The sequence below is a fragment of the Carettochelys insculpta genome, chromosome 11, assembly GCF_033958435.1.
Source record: "Carettochelys insculpta isolate YL-2023 chromosome 11, ASM3395843v1, whole genome shotgun sequence".
Classification (NCBI taxonomy): Eukaryota; Metazoa; Chordata; order Testudines; family Carettochelyidae; genus Carettochelys; species Carettochelys insculpta.
The window spans coordinates 1,566,017-1,589,010 of NC_134147.1; the positions used below are offsets into that span (position 1 = coordinate 1,566,017).

The 22,994-nt window shown below is 62.2% G+C and overlaps 1 protein-coding gene across 1 annotated transcript in view; it reads right to left on the reverse strand.

Annotated features, from left to right (window-relative positions):
• GNAI2 (G protein subunit alpha i2) overlaps positions 1–10,174 on the reverse strand; it is an 82,567-nt gene extending 72,393 nt beyond the window's left edge. Inside the window, exon 1 of the mRNA XM_075004935.1 lies at positions 9,999–10,174. Coding sequence (XP_074861036.1) covers positions 9,999–10,116 — 118 coding nt within the window. The 5' untranslated portion in view covers positions 10,117–10,174. The remainder of the gene's footprint in view (positions 1–9,998) is intronic.
• Positions 10,175–22,994: the final 12,820 nt, after the last annotated feature.

Here is a 22,994-nt window from a genome sequence, read left to right on the forward strand (position 1 = left end):
GGACAAAGAGAAAAACCCATTTTAAACCCTAAGTTGGAAGTTTAAGAAAGCAACAGTCACGCGGGGGGATGAAGCTGCCAGGGAGTTTAAAGGGATCTCATCAGCCTGAGATGTAGACAACCAAAAGAAAGGACTTAGGGGGAGGTTCAGGGGCCACACCTCAGCCCAGGAGCCCCTTGCCGGTCAGCGTGGATTCACAAGCCTGGTTTTTGCTACTATTAAAAGCATTTTTGCTCTCCCTGTTGCTGCGGAAGAGTCGCACAAGCCATGGCCTGCACTTGACAACCGCTCATGTCTTGTCTGTTTCGCTAAGTTATAAAAAAGATTTGCATAACTGGAAAAGGTGAGAACAGCTCCTCAGTTACAGCATCCTGGGCATTAGAACAGCAGCTCCATCACTATCTACAGCTGGAGGGAAGCATGTGCCAGCCAATTCTTCTGTCCCAGAAAGGATCCCACTGCCCTAGCCCGCCCTCGGACTCTTTCGGGGGTCCTCCTCCCATAAGGAGGAACAGCAACGCCCTGCTCTGCGCTCCTTCCCAAGCCGCTGCATGAAAGGGATGTGACCAACAGTTTCACTTCTGCTGGCAGCGTTTGAGCCAAAGCAGCTAAGCTGTCCTAATCTTGTTATCGTCAGCCCGAAGCAGCGTGGCAGAGCCCTGAGCACCAGCAGCAAAAGCGCTGGGGCTGTCTGCAGACTGAGGAAGGCAACAAACACACACAGAGAAAACTGTCCTATTCACGAGGACCGTTTGCCAGCACCGATGATGAAATCCAGCGTGAGAAATGGTAGCTCTGAGGGCACACTGAGGGAGAGGTGTGCGGCTGAGTCTGCAGAAAGCCCAAGGCAACAGCCCTGAATGGCGCACACCTTCACCGCAGCGCTCACGCCAGCCAGCCGCACTCAAGCGAAAGCAGAGACCAGGCGGAACAGGCAGCGAGTTGGTGCCTGCACCCTGGTGCTGCACTGACTCGTGGGCGGCGACAGGACTTCTGGGAGCACCTCTCCCAGTTCTCGGCGCAGACGGGAGTGGCAGGGGAACCTGCCTTCCCTGGGCGCCTGGGGAGATGCCAGGGAAGGCACTGCAAAGCTGGACGAGCTCAGCTGGCACAAGCAGCTGACTAGCTGTGCTCACTCAGTTGTGGCCCAGACCCCAGCTCAGGCCAGCCACCTGTGCGCTTGCAAATTAGGGGTAACACCTGAGTTCCCTGCCCAGGGAAGACAAACCCTTAGAGGAAGGAAGCTGGCCTGGGTGTAACCAGAGCAGCAACACGTGCCTGAGTAGCAAAGAGCTCCAGTTATGCCTATGGAGGGGTGACTTCATCTAAATAAAGCATTTGGCTGCAAGAGCTGTGCTGGATGGAGACCATTTAAAGTTAGAAACCCAAGAACTCTTTAGTCAGGGACCAGCCAGAAATTAAATATACCTATCTGAGAGAGCTGGAAGGGACCAGGCCTGAGCCCTCACAGAAGCACCTAGCACCATCCCTGACAGATTTTTTTTTTTTTTTATTTTTATTAAAATCCATTTGCTCCAGATCCCTAACCGGCCCTCTCCAGGGCCGAACTCACAAGCCTGGGTTTATCAGGCTAATACTCAAACCGCTGAGCTAGCCCTCCCCGCCCTGAGGGCTCCCTTGTTCATTCTTTTAAAATCGCGAGAGAAAGCGCCCCAGAGCAGCAGTTGCTACTGCTACACAAAGGGCGACTCGTTTATTTGGGCGAAAGCCTGAGGCAGAGCCGAGATGTTTGTTTTTACAAGCCGGAGATGGATGCTGCACTGTGTTCTGTTTCAATTACTACAACCCTATTATTCCACATGACGGATGCAGATACAGTTACTTGCCGGAAGGATGCTGGTGCAGTGAGGCGAGGTTCTTCTCCGGCACCATTATGGAAGAGCTTCTCAGACATGGCTGGGCGTGCGATTAAATAAAGGCAGTTTGGCCATTAAACAAAACCTTGGCGCAGGCTAAACTTACAGAAACGTGCCTGTTCCTGAACAGCTGGGAGATGTAAAACGGGCTATTGTCGATCAGCTGTCCAGCAGCAGGAACACCTCTCAGACTGGCGCTCCCAGGCCAGAAGAGAGCATTGACCAGGTCAGCCTGACCTCCTGCAGGACGTAGGCCAAAGATGTGCCCTAAAAATAATTCCCACTTGCACTAGTGCTGGGCTCTTAGAAAAATTCTTGAGCCAGGTCTACGTTACACGCTGGCCTAGCAACATGCATCATTCAGGGATGTGAAAAATCCACACGGCTGAGCCACGCGGTTATATCAGCCTAAGCCCTGGTGTAGACAGCACTCTGTTGACAGAATGGCTCCTCCCACAGAGCTGGATGAATGACACTGATGAGGAGAGCTCGCTCATCAGCACAGTAACCTCTTCGCCGCACGGCTGCTCTGAGGCAGCATTTGAAATGTATTCCTGCCCTTGACTTACAGATGTCCAGCGATGATGATGATGATGATGATGATGATGATGGCGGCCACCACAGCTCAGGACCAGTGTTCCCTGTAAGCTGAGTGCTCGGGCGCTGCCCAGCTGACTAGCAGAGCGAGTGTTTCTATTGGTTGGGCACATCCACACATGCCTCGGTGCGCATACAATTTATCCCACACATGGCTGGAAAAAGCTAGAGGGAGCGCTGCTCAGGGTAACTAGTCCCAGAGGTTAACCACTCTCCCTGTTAAAAATCCACACTTTATTTCCAGTCTGAATTCGTCTAACTCCAACGGCCAGCCAACCGCTGGTCATCCCTGGGTCTGCACTTTGAAAGCTCGGGTCCCCTGGCAGGCACTGCACGCGGAGGAAGAAAGAGTTCCCCCTCTTTGCTAGGCTAACCAGAGCGAGCTCCCGGAGCCCACCGCTGTCAGGCCTGGCCGGGGAGGGAGGATCTTTCATCAGACCAACTTCGGTGGGCGGGAGAGGTGAGCTTGCAAGACACACAGAGCTCTTCCGCGGGAAAAAGCTCCACTCCACTGGGGTGGGGTCAATAAAAGGCACAGGCGGACCCTCTCCAATCCAGCACACTCTCGCCCAGCAACAGCCGTGACCCGGCACGGTGTTAGTTAGCGGACCGCTCCTGGGCACGGCCACGTTTCCCGCAGTGCAGTCGCGTGTGTTTCCAGCCACCAGTCCTGGCTCTCAGGGTTCTGAGCTGTAATCTACCCCAAATGTCTTCCAAGAGCCCCGGAAGCAGGAGTGGTGCTCGTCCAGCAGATTCTCTCATCCACGTCTGAAGGTGCCAGATTAGAGAGGTTCACCCTGTGTTACCTCCCCCACCCCGTCTCTCCCCCAGCCTGGGCCAACATGGCCACACGCACGGCGTAACGTTTTCCCACCCATTAATCGTTCTCCCTGCATCTCACAGAGACCATATTACTTAACTCTGCTCTGCAGATGCTCCTGCCTCTCTCAGCCGCAGGAAGCACACACACACCCACTCCTTAACTACGTCTACAGGCCAAAGATATTCCTTTCCAAAATGCGCAGTGACAAATATCTGATAAGAGCAACCTTCTAGCAACACCGCTGCCTCCAGCAAGATGGAGCCCCACCACACCCGTCCTTTAACCTGATTAAGTCCATGAGTAGCACCCTGTGCGTTCGATGCTGCTCTTCTACCAGTAATTACGGTCTCCCTCTAGGCAAACGCGCCGAAGAATTTAGCTATCCCTGCGGTAAACCTGAGAAACCCTGGCACACGCTTCTGTTTGCACTGCCACAGAAATTAGCCTTGACGAACTGCTGAATTCCAGAGATCGCGGTGATTCCAGTTTTCTCCCACGTACGACGGCAAACTACCGGTGCCCCAAAAGGTTAAAGACAATATTCCGCTCTGTTCACGGTGGCTGGAAACGCGTCTCCCGTGCTTCTGGAAAGCACACTTGGGTTGAGATGGATGGCTGGGGCCTTCGCTTTCTTCAGCTCCTTGTCTCTCAGGAAGGGGCTGGTTTTGTTTTAAAACGTCCTCTGATAAACAAAGCCAGTCTTCACACCTGAACTGAAAAAAACCGGGGTCCAGGGAGAAACTAAAAACCTCTGGGCTGAGAGTTACTAATTACAAAGAAGCCATTACGAGACTAGAATGGCTGCCATTACTCCCCCGCCCCCTGCCCCCAGGCAGAGCTCAGACCTAAATGACAATAACTCACAAAAAGGACTGCCCCATGGGAGAGCTGCATGTCACAGAGGCGAGGGATGGTTTCTGAGAACGGCAACTGAACCAGAGACTGCAGCGAGAACTGCAGCAAGCAACAGACAAGCAAAATTCTCCACCCTGCCTTCGGGTCAGCAAAATTCAGCAGCCCTTTTCTCTTGGGTAACAGGAGGGTATTTCTCACTGGCTCTGAAAATCGACTGAGCAGTTTTCGACTGTGCTTATTTTTAGCTAAAGACTCAAACTTGGAACAGAGCTGCGCATCCAGCCAACTCCTTAAAGAGAGAGCTGGAAAGTCTTACGCTAATTTAGAATTACTAACCCAAGTCTGCCTCTTTTCAAAACAACACGTTTCCCCTTCTGCAGCAGTCACTGGACAATGGGCAAATTTGAGGCTGAACCCCAAAGGAAGCTTCCTGCGACAGAGCACGCTTGATTTAAAAGCAGCCCAAGTTTTGGTTGGTAATTTATGGCCTGCTGAAATAAGCCATCAAAACAGTAATAAACTTCTCATGAATGTTTGCGTGAATAATTTACGCAAAACCCCATGACTCAGAGAGGAAAGAAGGGCAGAGATCAGAGAGCCATTACCTACCACCTCCCTAACAAAGCTGACTGACCCGGCTGATGAAAACTTCCAGCCAAGAGGTGCACACTGGAGATTTCGCGACACCGCTATTCTAGTTTGCCAGCGCTCTGGGGCAGAAGATTCAAGACAAGAGAAGCCTTTGAAGCCTCTCTGAATGCATGTGCAAAGCAGGAATAGAGAGTTCTGATTTGACAGAGGAGCTGTTGAGACCTCAGCCCAGTCTTAGCCACAAGACACAAAAGCCGGCGTGTTTGCTGAAAAGTGTTAACTGGAGCTCGTACAAGGAGGTGGTTCTCTGACCACTGCAGCTGCTTGCCCCAAAGCGGAGGCACCTACTGACAAAACGCGGTTCTGCCCTCCGCTCCAGAGGCTGACGCGGCAACAGCTCACAGCAGTTGGACACAGTAAGATCTTTTATCAGAGCACCGCCGGGTGTGGGGGAAAAACCCATCCAAATCTTGGACAGCTAAGGAGCATTAGAACCGCACCAAGGTCACTTTGCAAGTAAAGGTGGCAGAGCAGGTGAAAACAGTAATCCAAACTTCAGAGCCCCTGGTATTCAAAGGCTTGCCTCCATCCGCCCCCCAGACAGTTCACGTCACAGGAGTTTCCCTCGACATACAAGACATCTGCCATACCCAGCCCCTCTGCCAGCACCATTTAGGCTTTGTCCGCGCCTGCAACTGACGGTTTCTATCTCATGGCTGCTTAAACACATGGCCAAAGTGCCCACAAACAATATTCAGCGACAGCTGTGTCGGCCCAGCCGCGTGGCAGAAAGCTGCGTGGTGGGGAAGACAGCCCTGCTCCTGGCCTAGCAGGGAGGGATATCGATTCTCTTCACCGCTCATTTCATGCCAGGCAAGCCAGTTTTGGTCCTGAAAACATGTGCTATGTCCCCGACCCCTCCGCACAGCACAGTAATTCAGTCGCTCTTCAGAACTGGACCAAAACACGCACCTGCCACGGCTTACAGTCAAGTCACCCTGCTGTAAGGGACCCAACACCGACAACTCACTGGCACCTGACGGGAGTCACTTTCAAGGCAGGAAGGTGGCTTTGGCGACTGGGTCCCTTACTGCTGCTCTCAGTGAAGAGCAATGTTTGTGCAATGCCTTCAAGTTAATTTGAAAGTATTTTCCAGACATGTCTCGGCTTAAACACAGGGCAATAATGACTCAAACCTTCAGCACTATTTACACTTGAACAGCTGCTGGAAAGGGAAAGGGTGTTGCTTGGCTTCTGAAGTTAGGGCCCCACACCAGATCAAAAGGAACTTTGGTAAATCCAGTTCAGGATGCAAGAATCGTTTGACTAACCCTTCCTCCCCTTTCCAACATGAAGATACAATTGGGAATAAATCATTTCGGTCTGCCCTGGACGCCCAAAACCAAGCTCAGCACAGACGACACGGCAGAGGGCAGAATGCACACAGACACCCGCCACTCAAAACTGCCAAGAGGTTTTCTTCCCTTTAATTTCATAGCAAACGGGTAGGCCCAAAAACAGATGGTCATTTTGGCAGCACCACTGCAGGCGTGACAGCCACCATCCTGGGCAACACACCCAGACATGGGCTCGGTACCTGCAGGGTTAAGACTAGGATATTTTACTGCTTGGGCTGTCTAGCTGGGGGGGCTGTGACAACTCATATCCTCAGTAATCAGTCCTCTCAGAGGGGGGGCTGTAATACACACACACGCGCGCGCGCGCATACGCAGTTCCAGCAACCTGCACCCATGCTTAACTCTACTGAGTTCTTCTACCAACTCCAAGGGCCGTCATTGTGCGGCTGAAGTGCTTACAGGACGCAGGCCTCTGTTAGCCGATGAGTTACTTTCAATAGCCACATCCCCAAAACCAACAAACACATAGTAATGAAGCATGAGGCACAAGGGTAGCTGCAAATTAGCCACGCACAACATTTGCATTTTGCAACACTCACTCTCGTTCATATTTCATATTCAGCACAAATGCGATGCCGTGAAAAGAGATTATCCTGGAGAAACATTTGCTGCATCCGTTTCAGCTAGAGAATGTTACCAAAGCCAGAACGCTCGACGAAACAGGTTCTGTCCTCTCTAAGCTAACACAAGTGGAAATCCAAATACAAGGTGCCAGGCACCTTTTAAAAGTTATTTGTAGTTTACGGGTGAAGCTGCTGCCCTCTGTCTTATTTATCCAGTGAATTCACCTAGTCACCTGGAAATCCACAAGCAATCACAAGCATGTTTATGTTACAAATCACAAAGGCTAACAGGTGTTAGGCTCCTACAAGAGAAAGTTCACTGAAAGAAATCTAGCAGGTTTTTGTTTTGCTGTTAAAAGTACCATAGAGGTCAAGCTGCTTCTGCTCTTGCATTATGCAGCGTTCAGTAGTTCTGGGGAGTGGGGATTTAAAAGGCGCTTGACCCGTTTATTTCTCAAGGGAAAAAAAAAAGATCCTTCACACCCACAAATAAGGTTACAAGAATACAGGCAGGCTTCTCCCCACCCCCACACACAAACCCCCAGGCCTGCGCAGTCAATGGAGCCGCCCACACGGATCCTGATTGCAGGATCAGGTCCTAAAATATTATTGGTACTAAGAAATGCTGCATTCCCATTGGCCAGTTCTAATCTCCTGGGCACATCCCACCAACCCAGGGTCCCCTCTACTTTGCCTACTGAAATCCCTCTACAAAACCGCCCGCGTATCTTCACCGCGGCCTTTCCTGGCGAGCAGGTCGGTGGCCGGCACTTCACCAGTACGCCAGTCACCGCTGTGCTGGTGAAGAGCCTGCCCGAAGCACAGGGCGGCCTGGCCGCGCTGCGCCGACGCTAATTCTGCAGTCGCTAGCGCAAGGCTGCCTGCAAAGAAAGGAGCTGGCCTGATTGCACCATTGTTTCCTGCCGCCGTTTCCTCTGTTTAAAACCCCACGGTCAGACATTTTCTGAACTGCTTTGCCGTCGCACGCGTCTCTGCTCCCAGCCCCCCACACCTGCCCGTTTGCCGCCCCAGCCGGGCTTCCCCCCGCCGAGGGGATGGCGCTCCAAGCGCGGGCTCTGGTGGGTTTCAGCCGCGGGCAGAGGTCACCGGCTCCCGGTACCGCAGCCAAAGGAGGGCAGCGGAGAGGTCTGTGCTCAACGCCCCTACGCGCATCAGCCTGGCGCAGCAGATGCCCACACGGCAAAGGGGACGTGTCGCAGGAGCCCGGGCCAGGCCGGGCACCGCCGACATCACACGCACCGAGGCCAGGCTGCTGCGTCTCTCGGGGTGCGTGGCACCCGGCTCTCCCGGCCAGTCTGCGCCCCCAGCTTCGGGAAAGCGGGGCCGGGCCGGCTGGGAGACAGGCCGGGGGGTGGATCGGCCGCTGCCTCCCTGGCACACAGGGAGCGCTGCCAGCCGGGCCAGCACGCTGGGTGAGCAGGGGCCGGCCCCCGCCCTGCTTATCCCCCCCCCGAAGGGCCACATGCCGCACCTGCACTGGGCGCCGGGCTTTCACGAGCAGGGGCGCCCAGCCGGGGGTTTGCCTCACAGCCAGCGCCCTCACCGCCACCGCTGCCCCCAACCCAGCGGGAGAAACTGCAGCCAGCCCCCCTCCCCCCCCCGCCAGCTCCAGCTCCCCCCCACAGCCGGCTCTGGCTCCCGCTCCCCCTCCAAGCACCCCGCCATGAGCTCCAGCTCCCCCCGCAACGTCCCCCCGCAGCCGGCTCCAGCTCCCCTCCAAGCGCCCCCCTAACAGCGACGGCAGTGCCAGCTCCCCCTCCTCGGCAGGGTGCAGGGTGGGCCTGGGTGCCCTGGGCTTCGTCCCCCGGGGCCAAGCTGGGCAGGGCGTGGCAGGTTGGAGGGTGGTGGAGCGCTGGGGAGGCTGGGGGAAGTTGGGGCGCAGCAGAGGGATGTGCAGGGTGGCGGGACTGGCTCCTCTAACAGGGGGAGCAAAGAGACTGCAGGAGGCACATGGGAGTAGGATGCCTGGGGCGCGGGGTGCACCGGCTTGGGAGGAAGGGCGTCCATCAAGGGGGGCCTTTGTGTTGGGTCCTGTCTCTTGCGGCGGGGCTGGACGTGGCCCAGTTGGGGAGATTCCGGGGTCTCTGATATGCAGGGGGAGCTGCGGCATGAGGGGTGACTGTGCATCTATGGGGGCCGCGGCGGGGTGCTCGGGGGGGCATGTGGGTAGCTACTGGGTGGGTGGGTGCGCACGGCGCTCAGGGGGGCGGGTGCAAGGTGGCAGGGTGCTCGGGGGGGCAGGTGGGTGGGTGCTGGGCCAGTGGGGCTCACACATGTTGGGGATCCCTGGGGAGTTCACCAGGTCAGGGGTTCCACAGGGCTCTCTATGCAGGGATCGGGTAGGCTGGGCCAGGGGGAGGAACCCCAAGAATGGGGTTGAGGGAGGCCCTTGGGCCCAGCAGGGGCTGCTCTGGGGTGGCTAGGCAGGGCAGGAGGGGTCCCGGGCCAGGGAGGTGCCAAGAGGGACTGAAGTGGGGGACTCCCTAGGCTTGCTCAGGGATCCCAAGGTGGAGGGGATCCAGGGGAGCCCTGGGGAGTGGGGTGCCCAGTGGGGGGTCCCAGGGGAGTCCCAGGGGGCAGAGTGCCCAGGCTAGGGGTGCCGGGCGGGGATCCAGGGTCAGGGTCCCCGGGCAGGGGATGCCAGAGGTGGGGTCCCCAGGCCAAGGGTGCCGTGGGGGGGTCGCCAGGCGGGGTCCCCAGGGGGATACGGGGGGGGGTCCCCAGGCAGGGTCCCAGGGGGATTCGGGGGGGGTCCCCAGGCGAGGTCCCGGGGGGGAGTGCAGGGGGTCCCGAGGCGGGTCTCCAGGCGGGGTCCGGGGGGAGGATCCGGGGGGTCCCCAGGCGGGGTCCCAGGGGGATTCGGGAGGGTTCCCCAGGGGAGGTCCCGGGGGGGGAGCGCGGGGGGGGTCCCCAGGGGAGGATCCCGGGGGAGGGTCCCCAGGCGGGGTCCCGGGGGAGGATCCGGGGGGGTCCGGGGGGTCCCCAGGCGGGGTCCCAGGGGAGGGTCCGGGGGGTCCCCAGGCGGGGTCCCGGGGGAGAATCCGGGGGGTCCCCAGGCGGGGTCCCAGGGGGATACGGGAGGGTTCCCCAGGGGAGGTCCCGGGGGGGGAGTGAGGGGGGGGTCCCCAGGGGAGGATCTGGGGGGGTCCCCAGGCGGGGTCCCCAGGCGGGGTCCCGGGGGAGGATCCGGGGGGTCCCCAGGAGGGGTCCCGGGGGGGTCCCGGGGCGGGGCGGGGCGCGGCCCGGCGCTCACCCAGCAGCAGCAGCTTCACCTCCCGCGCCGCCTTCTCGCCGTCCTCGCGCAGGTTCTTGTCGATCATCTTGGAGCGCTCGGCCGCCGCCTTGTCCTCGGCGCTCACGGTGCAGCCCATGGCGGGCGCGCAGCTCCCCTCGGCCGGCCGGCGGGCGCCGCTCTGAGCGGGGCGGGGCCGGGCGGGGCCTCGGGGGCGGGGCCTCGGGAGCTGGGCCGGGGGCGGGGCCTCGGGAGCACGGGGCGGGGCGGAACGGGGCCGGGGTCACCGGAGGGAGGGGCGGGGCGGGGGCGGGGCCTCGTGAGGCATTGGGCGGGGCCGGAGCCGGGGGTGTCTATGGGCTGGGGGCAGCTCTGATGTGGATGTGGGCGGGGTGGGGTCTCACTGTGTGAGTTTGGGGTGCAGAGGGTGGAGTGGGGGTGGGGGCTCACAGGGTGATTTGGGGTGCAGGGGTGGAGTGGGGGCTCACAGGGTGAGTTTGGAGTGCAGGGGGTGCAGGGGTGGAGTGGGGGTTCACAGGGTGAGTTTGGGGTGCAGGGGGTGAGGTGGGGGTTCACAGGGTGATTTTGGGGTGCAGGGGCTGCAGGGGGTGGAGTGGGGGCTCACGGGGTGAGTTTGGGGTGCAGGGGGTGGGGTGGGGGCTCACAGGGTGAGTTTGGAGTGCAGGGTTGCAGGGGTGGAGTGGGGGTTCACAGGGTGAGTTTGGGGTGCAGGGGGTGAGGTGGAGGCTCACAGGGTGATTTGGGGGTGCAGGGGGGGTGCAGGGGTGGAGTGGGGGTTCACAGGGTGAGTTTGGCTTGCAGGGGGTGAGGTGGGGGTTCACAGGGTGAGTTTGGGGTGCAGGGGGTGAGGTGGGGGTTCACAGGGTGATTTGGGGGTGCAGGGGTGAGATGGGGGTTCACAGGGTGAGTTTGGGGTGCAGGGGGTGCAGGGGTGGAGTGGGGGTTCACAGGGTGAGTTTGGAGTGCAGGGGGTGAGGTGGGGGTTCACAGGGTGATTTTGGGTTGCAGGGGCTGCAGGGGGTGGAGTGAGGGCTCACGGGGTGAGTTTGGGGTGCAGGGGGTGGGGTGGGGGCTCACAGGGTGAGTTTGGAGTGCAGGGGGTGCAGGGGTGGGGTGGGGGCTCACAGGGTGAGTTTGGGGTGCAGGGGGTGAGGTGGGGGTTCACAGGGTGATTTGGGGGTTCAGGGGGTGAGGTGGGGGTTCACAGGGTGAGTTTGGGGTGCAGGGGGTGCAGGGGTGGAGTGGGGGTTCACAGGGTGAGTTTGGGGTGCAGGGGGTGAGGTGGGGGTTCACAGGGTGATTTTGGGTTGCAGGGGCTGCAGGGGGTGGAGTGAGGGCTCACGGGGTGAGTTTGGGGTGCAGGGGGTGGGGTGGGGGCTCACAGGGTGAGTTTGGGGTGCAGGGGGTGCAGGGGTGGAGTGGGGGTTCACAGGGTGAGTTTGGGGTGCAGGGGGTGAGGTGGGGGCTCACAGGGTGAGTTTGGATGCAGGGGTGCAGGGGTGGAGTGGGGGTTCACAGGGTGAGTTTGGGGTGCAGGGGTGAGGTGGGGGCTCACAGGGTGAGTTTGTATGCAGGGTTGCAGGGGTGGGGTGGGGGCTCACAGGGTGAGTTTGGGGTGCAGGGGGTGAGGTGGGGGTTCACAGGGTGATTTTGGGGTGCAGGGGCTGCAGGGGGTGGAGTGAGGGTTCACGGTGAGTTTGGGGTGCAGGGGTGGAGTGGGGGTTCACAGGGTGAGTTTGGGGTGCAGGGGGTGAGGTGGGGGTTCACAGGGTGATTTTGGGGTGCAGGGGCTGCAGGGGGTGGAGTGAGGGCTCATGGTGAGTTTGGGGTGCAGGGGATGCAGGGGTGGAGTGGGGGTTCACAGGGTGAGTTTGGGGTGCAGGGGCTGCAGGGGGTGGAGTGAGGGCTCACGGTGAGTTTGGGGTGCAGGGGGTGGGGTGGGGGCTCACAGGGTGAGTTTGGGGTGCAGGGGTGGGGTGGGGGTTCACAGGGTGAGTTTGGAGTGCAGGAGCTGCAGGGGTGGGGTGGGGGTTCACAGGGTGAGTTTGGAGTGCAGGAGCTGCAGGGGTGGGGTGGGGGTTCACAGGGTGAGTTTGGGGTGCAGGGGCTGCAGGGGTGGAGTGGGGGCTCACGGTGAGTTTGGGCTGCAGGGGTTGAGGTGGGGGTTCACAGGGTGAGTTTGGGGTGCAGGGATGGAGTGGGGGCTCACAGGGTGAGTTTGGGGTGCAGGGGCTGCAGGGGTGGAGTGGGGGCTCACGGTGAGTTTGGGATGCAGGGGTGGGGTGGGGGTTCACAGGGTGAGTTTGGGGTGCAGGGGTGGGGTGGGGGTTCACAGGGTGAGTTTGGGGTGCACTGGGGGATGCATGGCATTTACAGTGTCACCCACCCCCATGCATTCCAAATCAAGATCTTTTTTAAAACACAGGTGGGTTCGTTTTTGTTGCCTTCTGGAGCTTGGACTGTGAGGTGGCCCCATTTCTCCCCAACCCCTACACCCAGAAACTTCCTGCGTTTTGAAATAAAAGCTTCCCATGTGCTCTCCTGACTCCAGGCACTGGGGCTTTAGGAAAAACCACCCTGAGACTACGAGCCGCCCTGTGGCACCTTGTGGACTCGGAGGTTTACTGGAGCATTAGCTCTCGTGGGCAAAGTCCCGCTTTGTCAGATGTGTGACACGCAGTTGGGACTGATCCTGCTTCAGGCAGGGGACTGGACTCGATGGCCTCCTGAGGTCCCTTCCCGCCCTCGGAGGGAGCTTTGGGACACTGGGGCCCTGGCAGCACCAAGTCTTGCCCCGAATGCTGGGGACAAAGGGGACGCTCCAGCTTGCAGCTGGGCCTGCGTGGAAAGCTCACGGACAGCAGTGGAAAGCTTTTGCCATCTCAGGTGCTGGGCCAACTCCCTCCCTGCTCTCCCTGCTGGGTGTTGATGCGCACGTCCTCGGTGATGGCTTTGGCTCAGGATCTCTACGGCGCTGCAGAGAGGACCTTGGGGGCAGGGAGTGAGAGTGGTTGGGGCAGGCTCCTGTGGCATTGTACGTGAGGAAGGGAAAACCTCCGCTTTAGCCGGAGTCCCTAGCCTCCTTATCTGCAGGCATCCATCCCAGCCTGCGCCTGACTGGGTAGCTCGTTACTGTCCGGGCCACGGCGCAGAGCCCTCTCCTCTTGCTGGCCAGGAGAGAGGCGGGTCCCACAAACAGGCTCCTGTATGCTACCAGCCAGAGAAGCACGGCAAGCATTCACGCCGCGCACAAGGGCTTTGGGGAGGGAAGCCCCTGAGAGGCGTGAGCAAGGGGGATTTGAAAGCTATCCCACAGGTGGCCAGTTTGCACGCGTTGGCACTTGGATTGGCTGAGTGCTACGTTTCTCAGCGGGTCGGCACGGCTGTTCCCTGCACGTCTGCCGCTCGGTAGGACGACAGGCCTTGCCAAAAACAAGGCCCTTTGTACCAGTCTACTTCGCTCAGCTGCGGGGAGGGGTGGGGGAACGTTTGTGCCAACACGAGCCCCCATCTAGCCACCGTTACACCAGTACGAATGTGCCTCACCCTTCCCCTACAGAGGCAATCTGTAGTGATACCAGCTCGCACAGCCAGAGAGCACAACCAGCACGCCAGAGACTGGCACTTAACTCTGGGAACGGGGAAGCCTGGAAACTCCGATTTGCAAGCCCAAATGCAAGCCTGGACGCTCGGCGGCAGCCCTTGCTGCTCTCGCAGAACTGACGCCCCTGCAGTTCACGTAGCCCCAAGCACCTGCTGTCAGCTTTCTCGCTGCAGGAGAACTGCAGAGCCCCCCGGCCACTGGTGAGCGATCGCCTCATGGCTTGAGGCGGTAATGCCAGTGCGGGTGCACCTCTCTGGGGCTAAGCTGCAGGGCCAGAAGGACGTCCGCAGCCTCTACAGTTTGCACCCTCCAAGGAGGACCCGTTGGCGCCTAGCAGGCCCTTGTTTGCAAACAGGCTGGGGTCCCCTTCTCTTCTGGGATTTGCTGGCCGTGGAGCCGGGGTGTGGTGCCTGGCTTAGCAGTGGGTGGCCTGTGCTCCACGCCGACTACCGGGGTTTTAGTCAGCCATGCTCGGTGCATATGCCCGACTGGGAAGAGCCCCAGAAGCACCATGCACTGCCTGGGAGGCCCTGGAGGGAGTTGTTGTACAGGCTTTGTTTATTTGTTCCTGAGAGCGGTTTGGATTGCCGCACCCAGCCGTGCAAGCCCTTTCCAAGCGGTCGCTTTGGTGCCCAACCTCTTCCAAAGCAGCACTCCGCTTTCCGATGGCTCCTTCCCGCTGGCGAGGAATGCACGCCCCACTAGTAAGGGGCCCCCAGCGTTTGTCACGACCTTCGCCTGAGAGCTGGCCCAAGAGCTGCTGGACTGTTGCTGAAGGGTCTGAGAGGGTGCCTGGTTCTCCCCACTTCCTCTTGCTGTTCAAAGCTGTTCCGCAGCGAGCTCTGAACTGAACAGGGAGCTCAGGCACCCGGCATGGTCTCCGGTCGCTCGCCGGATGAGCGTTGCTTTCAGAATTCTTGATCTCGAGGCCCACACCTGCAAGCAGTCTGCTGCTAGCGGGGCTGCGTGTCCCTTCCTGCCAGGGATCCCAGGCACAAGAACGGGCATGCAAGCGGGCCCAGCCCTGGGGAAGCAAGGCCGGGGGTGACTCGAGAGACGCGCCAGGGAAATGGTGGAGTTAGTGCCACCCTCTTTTCCCAGGGAACAGACCGACACAGACCCACGACACTGGCCAACTTCGGTTTTAGGACACAGTGCTGCCGCTGTAGAGCCAGGTGCTTGGGGAAACTGGGGGCCTGCACCAGCGGGGAGGGTGGAGACGTGGGTGCAAAGTGTTCCTTTGCTGCGCTTGAGTTTATTTACCGAGTGCGCACGCACGCGCGCGCACACACACACACACACACACGCGCGCACACACACACACACACACACACACACACGCGCTCTGCCAACGCAGCCGGCATCGCAGGGCAGGAAGCAGCTCTCGGGGAGAGACCAGCTTGGCAGCCTGAGCCGCCATCCCGGAAATCAGCCCTGGATTCCCTTGGGGTCAGAGGCCTGGCCTTCCGCTGAGCTCAGGCTGTCTGGGCCACACTGAGTCTCCCTCGGCCTCGCCTCGGCCTCGGGCTCGGGCTCCTTCCCTGCTGGTGGCCACATGCACACAGTGGGGGGAGGCTTCCCGACCCTTTGGCTTCTCCCGGGAGCCGCCAGGTGGTGAGGGGCTGGAGAACTGCTCAGGAGACGGCTCCCAGCCAGGGTGCAGCCTGGACTCCATCCAGGGGTGGAATAAATTTTGCTAAGTGCACTGAGGCAGCTACGGATGTGCACCCCCAGTAGAAACACAGGCTGCTGGCTGCGGGCGCCCTGCCAATCAGTTGGGGGGCACCCGAACACGGCTTACAGGGACCTCTGTGGGTGGGACCACCAGGGGGTGGCCCACACTTCCACTGAAACCAAATGGAGTTCCGGCCAAGTGAAGACCCTGGGATTTGGCCCCTGGGTTTTCTCCTTGAGGTAGTGGACAGAGCCCAGCCTAGGACAGAGGGCAGCTGTGTGCCGCTCCCAGCCCTGTGGCAGATGTGCTGAGTGACCGCAGACATGTCGCTGCCCCCCCGGGCCTCAGTTTCTCCACCTGTAAATCAGGGAGATTGTGACACTGCACCTGCACTGGCTTCTTTGGGGGTCTCCTGCTGACCAGTGCTGGACACACCCCAGCGCAGGCGCGTCCTCCTTGGAGTTCCTGGCCCTCTCCGTCACTCGCCGGGGCAGTGACTTCATGCCTCTGGTACGTTAAGTGGCACTTCCTTGCCCAGCCCCCGGGACTGAAAGCCCAGCCCTGGCGCTGTGCAGCGTAGGCCAGGGTGAGGGCTGGCGGCTCTGCATGATGAATGACGCTGGAAACTATTTTTGTTCTTCTCTGGCCTGGTGGGTGGAAGGTTTGAAAGGCGGAGCGGGGAGCGCGCCAGCCCCGGGGAGCTCTCAGCCCACGCCGGGCTGAATTCGTGCAGGGCCCAGGTCTGGCAGAGGGCCGCGCTCCCTGCGCTCAGCTGGAAGTGCTGCCTTTGGCAAGCCGTCTGCTGCAGTGCCAGCTCTTCCAGCTCCCAGCAGCGCCTGGCCGGGGAGCAGGGCTGCTGGCCTGGGCACGCTCGAGTTCCCGGCAAACGAAAGCCTCGTTCGTGCTGGCAGCGCTCAGCCCCGGGCTGTTTGGGCCAAGCGGTTACTAGCGGGATGGGCCAGGTCAACTCCCTCCCCCCCCGCCACGTCTAACCATTTGGGCCTTCGGCTACTTTCCCTCCCCTTTGGGTCCGCTGCGCCACCCCTCTGCCACACGGCGGCGGTGCTGGCACGTGGCAGCGTTCGTGGCGAGGAGGAGCCAGGCCTGTGCATGGCGGGGGGTGGGGGGGGCAGTGCCCCGACAAAGTGCCCACTAAGAAAAGGCAGAGTGGCCCAGTGGTGAGGCCACTGATGTGGGAGTGCGGATAGCTGGGCTCAGTTCCCTTCTCTGACACTGATTTCCTGGGTCACCTAAGGCAACTCACTCGACTTAGGATGTGTCTGCACTGCCCGCTGGGGCTGGCTGTTTCATTGCCATGCAGGCCGTCGGGGTGCAGCCTGGACTCCGAGACCCTGTGGGGTGGGAGGGTCCCAGAGCTTGGGCTGCCCGGCGATTAAACAGCCCTTCAGCCCACCTCAGCTGGCCCCAGCCAGTCACAGGCTGTTAACGGCAGCGGAGATACGACCTCAGGGTACGTTGTGAGGGGGGTCGGGCACACAGATCCCCTTGAGTCTCACCCCAGGGGCTGATCATCCCCTGAGCACACCAGCCTGCCCCCGGGGGGGCCCACCACCCCGTCCTGCTCAGCCAGAGCACGGGTCTCCCCCAGCCATGGCACAGAGCCAGAGTAACAGCCTCTAACCGGACGCAACTCACCTCCACGGGGCCCCTGCTCCTCACCCTGGTCTTCCCCTCAGCCGCCGGCGCATCCTCCGCTGCTCGGCACCGACTTACGCCGGCACCGTGTCCCGCCCAGGCCGCGTGGCCCTTCCCTTAGGCCCTGCCCTGCCGCAGTGCGCCCCCGGGGCCCTCCCCTCCCAGGGAGCCCCCCGCCCCCTCGCCTCAGTGACAACCAGCCCTTCCCTCAGCCGCAGGCTGCCCTGTGGCACAGCCCCTCCACACCGCCCGGGGCCGGACCTGCTGCCTTCTCCTGCCCTGGCACCTCCTGCAGCCCTCGTCCCTCAGCCTGGGGCGCCCCAGCTCTGCCCACCTTCCCCCAGCCCTCTCTGGGCTCGGCAGCCCTCTAGCTTCCCTGGCAGAGAGATGCCCAGGGACCAGCCCCATTCTCAGCGAGAGGGATGCCCAGGGGCTGCCCCCAGAGGGGACCAGTATTGAGGCTGGGCTACATTAAACCCCTGGTGCGTTATGGAGTACGAGAGGCAGGACTGAAGTGCTGCGAATGATCCCAGACAGAGCAGAGAGAGTTACTGACAGGCCAGCTGAGCCTGAGCCTCTGCAAAACTCGTCACACGCAATGTCTTCCCTGCGACAGTACTAATCGGCGAGCGAGGCAACCTGCTAGCCCGGCCTTGGGCTCCCCCCACTCCCCTGCTCCCAGCTGTTGGCTCGGCAGAAGCCCGGTGCTGGTGTCCGGTTTCTTCGGGCCAGCGCTGTGGCAGGTCTGAGTCCTCATCCCAGGATAAAGGGGTCCCTCATGTGATGGAGTGGGGGGAGTGCCTGTGTGAGACTCAGGCTGGATGTGAGAGACAAGCAGAGCAGCTCCAGTGGCTAAGGATGACCCTGGGGCTACAACCTAGGCTGGCAGGTAACACCTCTGCCCTGAACACAGAGCAGGGAGGAGCTGAGCTGGGTTTGAATCAGAGGTGGTAGTTAGAAGCTGGGGAAGAGAGAGCTGGAAGGCAGCCAGCCTGAGGAGGGGGAAGCTACACCCCAGAGGGGCACCCCTCGGGGTCTTCTCCCCAGGACGGGTTGGAAGGACTGTCTCCGACTGCTGCACTGACGCTTCTGTGAGAAACTGGGCATCTGTTGCCTAATAAACCTCCTGTTGTACCTGCTGAGTGAGAGTCACTCCTGCCAGCGGACGGGGTGCAGTGCAGGGGGACCCCTGAACCCCATCACACCTCGTTAGCCCAGCTCAGGGAACAAACCCAAGCCCAGGCACCAGCAAGTCTAATGGAAGCAGATCCCCAGCCTGCCACGCATGGTCCAGGACCGCGCCCCCTCCAGAGGGGGAAATTCCCGCCAAGTGCCCAGTGGGTGAGAGCTGTGGGGCACCGCGAGCGGGGCCAGGCTGTAGATAAGCCAGGGACCCAACGAGAAGCCCAGGTGCCAGGCTGTTCCAGCCCCACGACTTTCTCCCTCCTCTCCGATCGGAAGGTGCCGAGCTGTGATGGGGTTCTGGGGTCCCCCAAGCTCTGCACCCTGTCCGCAGGAAGGAGAGTCTCTCACTCAGCAGGAAAACAGCAGGTTTATTAGCCGACAGGACTCAGCATCGTACAGAGGAGTCAGTGCAGCAGGCAGAGACAGCCAGTCCAATTCATGTTGGGGAGAGGAGGCCCCGAGGGGCCCCCAGAGCCGGGGCCTGGCCCCCTCCTTTGTCTCTCTCTCCCTCAGCCCAGACTAACTGCTTCCAACTCCCAGTTCCAATTCAAACCCCTCAGGCTCCACCTCCTCCTTTGTCTGCAGTACAAAGGTGTTACCTGGTTGTCAGGGTTACCCTCAGCAGGAGCCCCACACCCTCTGTGAGCCACTCACACACACACAGGTATCCCCCACTCCATCACACGAGCCCTCCTCGGGCCCCAGGGTTCCTGCCCTCCCTTTAGCGCCTGACACCTGCCCCGCCAAGCTGCCCTGCGCGGTCGAGGGCCCCGGCTGGCCGCGCTGGTAAGCACAGCTCCTCTGCCCGAGGGCGTCCCGCCGTCCATCTGTCCTTCCATCCGTCCGTCGCAAGGGGCCGGCTAGCACACCCAGCCCGGCCTTCCTGGCAGCCTCCCCTCTCCCACTTCCTGAGCCCCCGCCCAGCCCTTGGCCACGCTTCACCCCTCCCCACGGCCAGCCAGGCCGCTACCGTGCCCGGGAGACACGGGGCTTGGCCGACAAGTTCCATGGGCACAGGGCAAGGCCGACTGACTGTCCGGGTTCCTCATTCCCTTGGGCAAGGGGGGCCCTGGCTCCTGCCGACAGGCACATGGAGGCGTCGGTGGTAATCCCCCACTGAAGCGGACTGCCCCCCCTGGCTGCATGAGGAGCCGCTCCCTGCGCCGCGCTGGGCAGGGCCGGCTCCCATGGGGCGAGCCCCATGCCTGGAAGCCGGCCCCGCCCCCCGGGCTTTAGGGCTACCAGGCTACCGCCCGCAGAGGCAATAAGTGACACATTAAAAGCCCGATGACAAGTGGTGGTAATTGCTCATGCTGGGGCCGACAGGTTCCCACGGGGAGAGGAGAAGTGATCTCCGCAGGAAAGGGCGTAGGGCAGGAACACCGAGTCTGCACCCGTGGGCCCCTCCCCCGCGACCCACACTGGGCTCCAGCACCCCCCAGCCCTGGGGCAGTGCCTCGGGTCAGGCAGCCCTGCAGGCTGCAGCGTAGCTCTCAGTCCCGGCTGCGGTGCCAGGCCCACACCCAGGACAATGAACTGAGGCCTGGGCTATGCGGCTATGTTAGCCCAAGCCAGGCACAACACACAGGGTGCAAAAAAGCCAGGCCCCAATGGTGTGTCAGCGGCCCCAGGCCCTGGTGTAGACAGCGCTCAGCTGCGGGAGAACCGCTACCCCCAGCAGAGTGGATTAACGCCCCGACAGCGGCACCCCCCCACGGACTCGACCAGGGAGGCTGTGCCCAGCAGCATTTCCATTAGCGACAGGGTGACTGAAGTGGATCAGGCAAACTGCACTGAAAGACGGACGGATGGACGGACGGACCCTGGTTTCCGGCGTTCCTTGTTGGGCTGAAGGGCTTGGCTGGAGTTGGGGTTTCACAGCTCGGTCACCTGGGAGGATGGAGATGGTGCAGGCGACTACAGGCCGATCTGCTGGACAGCTGGCGCAGTGGCACAGCCGGGGGGCTGCACGCTAGCCTCTGGCCTGGCCAGTGAGGGTGAGGGGCCCTGCCGCTAGCTGGGGACTGGGACCCACAGAGGCCTGGAGCTGTGACTTTGCCGGCAGGCGCACTTGGTCAGCCAGGCTGAGCTTCTGCCGGTGCAGGTCCCCATCCCCCCCCCCCCCCCCCCGCCCCCCCAGGCTGGGAAGCAGGAGCCCAGCCTTGCCCAGCATAGCACAGGCTGGAGTGGAGCCTGGGCGAGACCCAGGGGAAGTGTGACCCCCACAGCCCCCCCCCCACCATGGGCACAGTGCAATCCCCCACAGCCCCCCGCCATGGGCACAGTGTGACCCCCACAGTCCCCCCCACCATGGGCTCAGTGTGACCCCCTACAGCCCCCCCGCCATGGGCACAGTGTGACCCCCACAGTCCCCCCCGCCATGGGCTCAGTGTGACCCCCTACAGCCCCCCCGCCATGGGCACAGTGTGACCCCCACAGTCCCCCCACCATGGGCACAGTGTGACCCCCTACAGCCCCCCCGCCATGGGCACAGTGTGACCCCCACAGTCCCCCCACCATGGGCACAGTGCAATCCCCCACACCCCCCACCATGGGCACAGTGTGACCCCCACAGTCCCCCCACCATGGGCACAGTGCAACCCCCCCACAGACCCCCGCCATGGGCACAGTGTGACCCCCACAGTCCCCCCCACCATGGGCACAGTGTGACCCCCCCCCCCAGCCTCCCACCATAGGTGCAGTGTGACCCCCCCCCGTGACCCCTGCAGTGGGTCCTGCAGCTGCAGCAGTGGCAGGCTGCTCTGGGAGGGTCGGGGCACAGTGCAACGCCTGGGGAAGGCGCCCCACCAGCAGGGCATTGGGGGTGGGGAGGCAGCAGCTACAACTGGTTCCCAACGGGGCTGAGCCCCACCACCCGCTGCGCAGCCCATGGAGCTGGGCCAGGGTGGGGGCTCTGAGCTCGGGCTGCTACCTGCAGCCCCCACAGGCTCTGCCCCCCACTCCCCCAGGGGCCAAACAATGGGGGGGGCCCTTTCCTGGGGGGCTCTGAGTGGAGGAGGCTCAGGAGCAGCTCTGGGCCTCACACCCGGCTCATCAAACCCTGCAGCCAGGGGGTCCCTGGGGGTCTGCTCCTGCCCAGCTCCCTGCCCCCCCAAGGTCCCATCAGGCTGCCCCCTCCCCGCAGCTCTGGGGGCAGTAACCCCGGGCGCAGCCTCGGGGCGGCAGGGCGAGGGGGCCACCCAGTGGCCAGCGTGGGGACGCCCTTGCCTGGTACAGCACCCGGCCGGCTGGGCAGCCCCGGGCGGGAGGCCCACGGGCCTGGCTCACTTGTGATGCAGCGGGTGCCTGCCGCGGCCCCCAGGCGTGGGCGTCCCGGGCCGGGGAGCGTCGGCCTGCCCTGCGTCGGCCCGGGGCTGTGGCTTTAACGCCCGCCGGGGCCGTGAGGTGCTGGGCAGCGTGGCCCCGTGCAGGCTGGCTCCCGTGGGCCTGGGCGCTGCCTCCGGCCGCGTGGGGGGACCCTGGGGCCAGGCTTGCCTCCCCCCGGGGTGGCCCCACAGCTCTGTGGGTGCCGCACGCCCTGTCTGTGCCTGAGCCACAGGGCAGGATGCTGCAGCCGGGGCCTGCCCGCAGGGCACGGGATGGGACAGGGACGGGAAGGGAGGGGAGGGGACTGCTCTGCCCTGCCCCACAGCCCCCGGCCCAGAGCACACGTAGCCGGGGCAGTTTTGCTTTTCCTTTATTGCTATGTGGAAAGGGGCCGTCTCCCTCCAGAGAGGAACCCTAGTGAACCCGAGGCCCAGGCTCAGCCAGGTGCCTCCCAGCCCCGAATGCGGAGCGAGGCCGAACCCACCAGCCCCACGCGGCGGCCCGCTGCACCATGGCATGGACCCCCCACCTGTGCAAGGCCGGCACGCCCCAGAGCCCTGCCCCTGCGCAGGCCCAGCGGGGGGAAGTGGGGAGCCCCCTGGGGTTACCAGTGCAGCCTGAGGGCTCCCATCCCACAGTGCCCCAGGTAACCCTGGGGCCCGATCCCGGGCGTGAGGCTGGTGCTGCGGCACCCGCTGCTGGCAGCGCCTGGCTGGGCTGGGCTGCGCTCAGCGCCTCGCAGGATGAGGGCTGAGCACCAACGCCCGCCAGCTTTGAGACTGTCTGTCCTGCCCCGGCGGGGGAGCCTCCGAGGGGCCCACTGGCACCGGCAGGGAGGCAGCTGAACACACTGAGCGGACGCCCCCCACACCCCCCCGGCGAGAAAGCGGCCCTGTCCGGCGATCAGACCCACACGGCTCAGGCAGGGACCACGCCACCCCCATCGCCTGGCCCCCATTCACACGGTGCCCACCCAGCACGCCCCAGAGCCTCCCAGGCATGCCGTACCCAGTGGCAGGGGCGCTGGGGTGCCATGGGCCGGGGGCTGCACAGATGCCCCCCGCCCAGTGGCCTGCGCCCCTGCTCTCCGGCTGTCCCCGCATGCCCTGGCCCCAGGGTGGGGCGCGCCAGCCCCTTGGGCCGCCGCTCAGCAGGGCTGGCACCCAGGGACGCTCCCGAGCTGGTCTCCCCTGGGGCACCCGTAGCAGCCGGCGCTGGGCCAAGCAGGGCCCCGCAGAGCTGGCCAGGGTGGGAGCCGCCGGCAGGGCAGGGGCTGCATGTGGCTCCCAAGGCGCCTGGCCGGCGCGGTCAGAGCCTCGCTAGCAGCCCAGCTCGCTGCGGGGAGAGCCGCCCAAGGGGCAGGTGAGGTTAGGCCGGGGCGGGGAGGCCTGGGGTGCAGGGCTGCTCCTCGTGCTGAGCCCAGGTGGTAACAAGGGGTGTCCCCATGCGACAGCAGCCAAGCAGGCTCTGTGGGGCGCCCCAGCCTGCCTGGACACAGCGCGCAGGGGCCAGCACCACAGTGAGGGCAGTGTGGGGGCGTATGCATGTG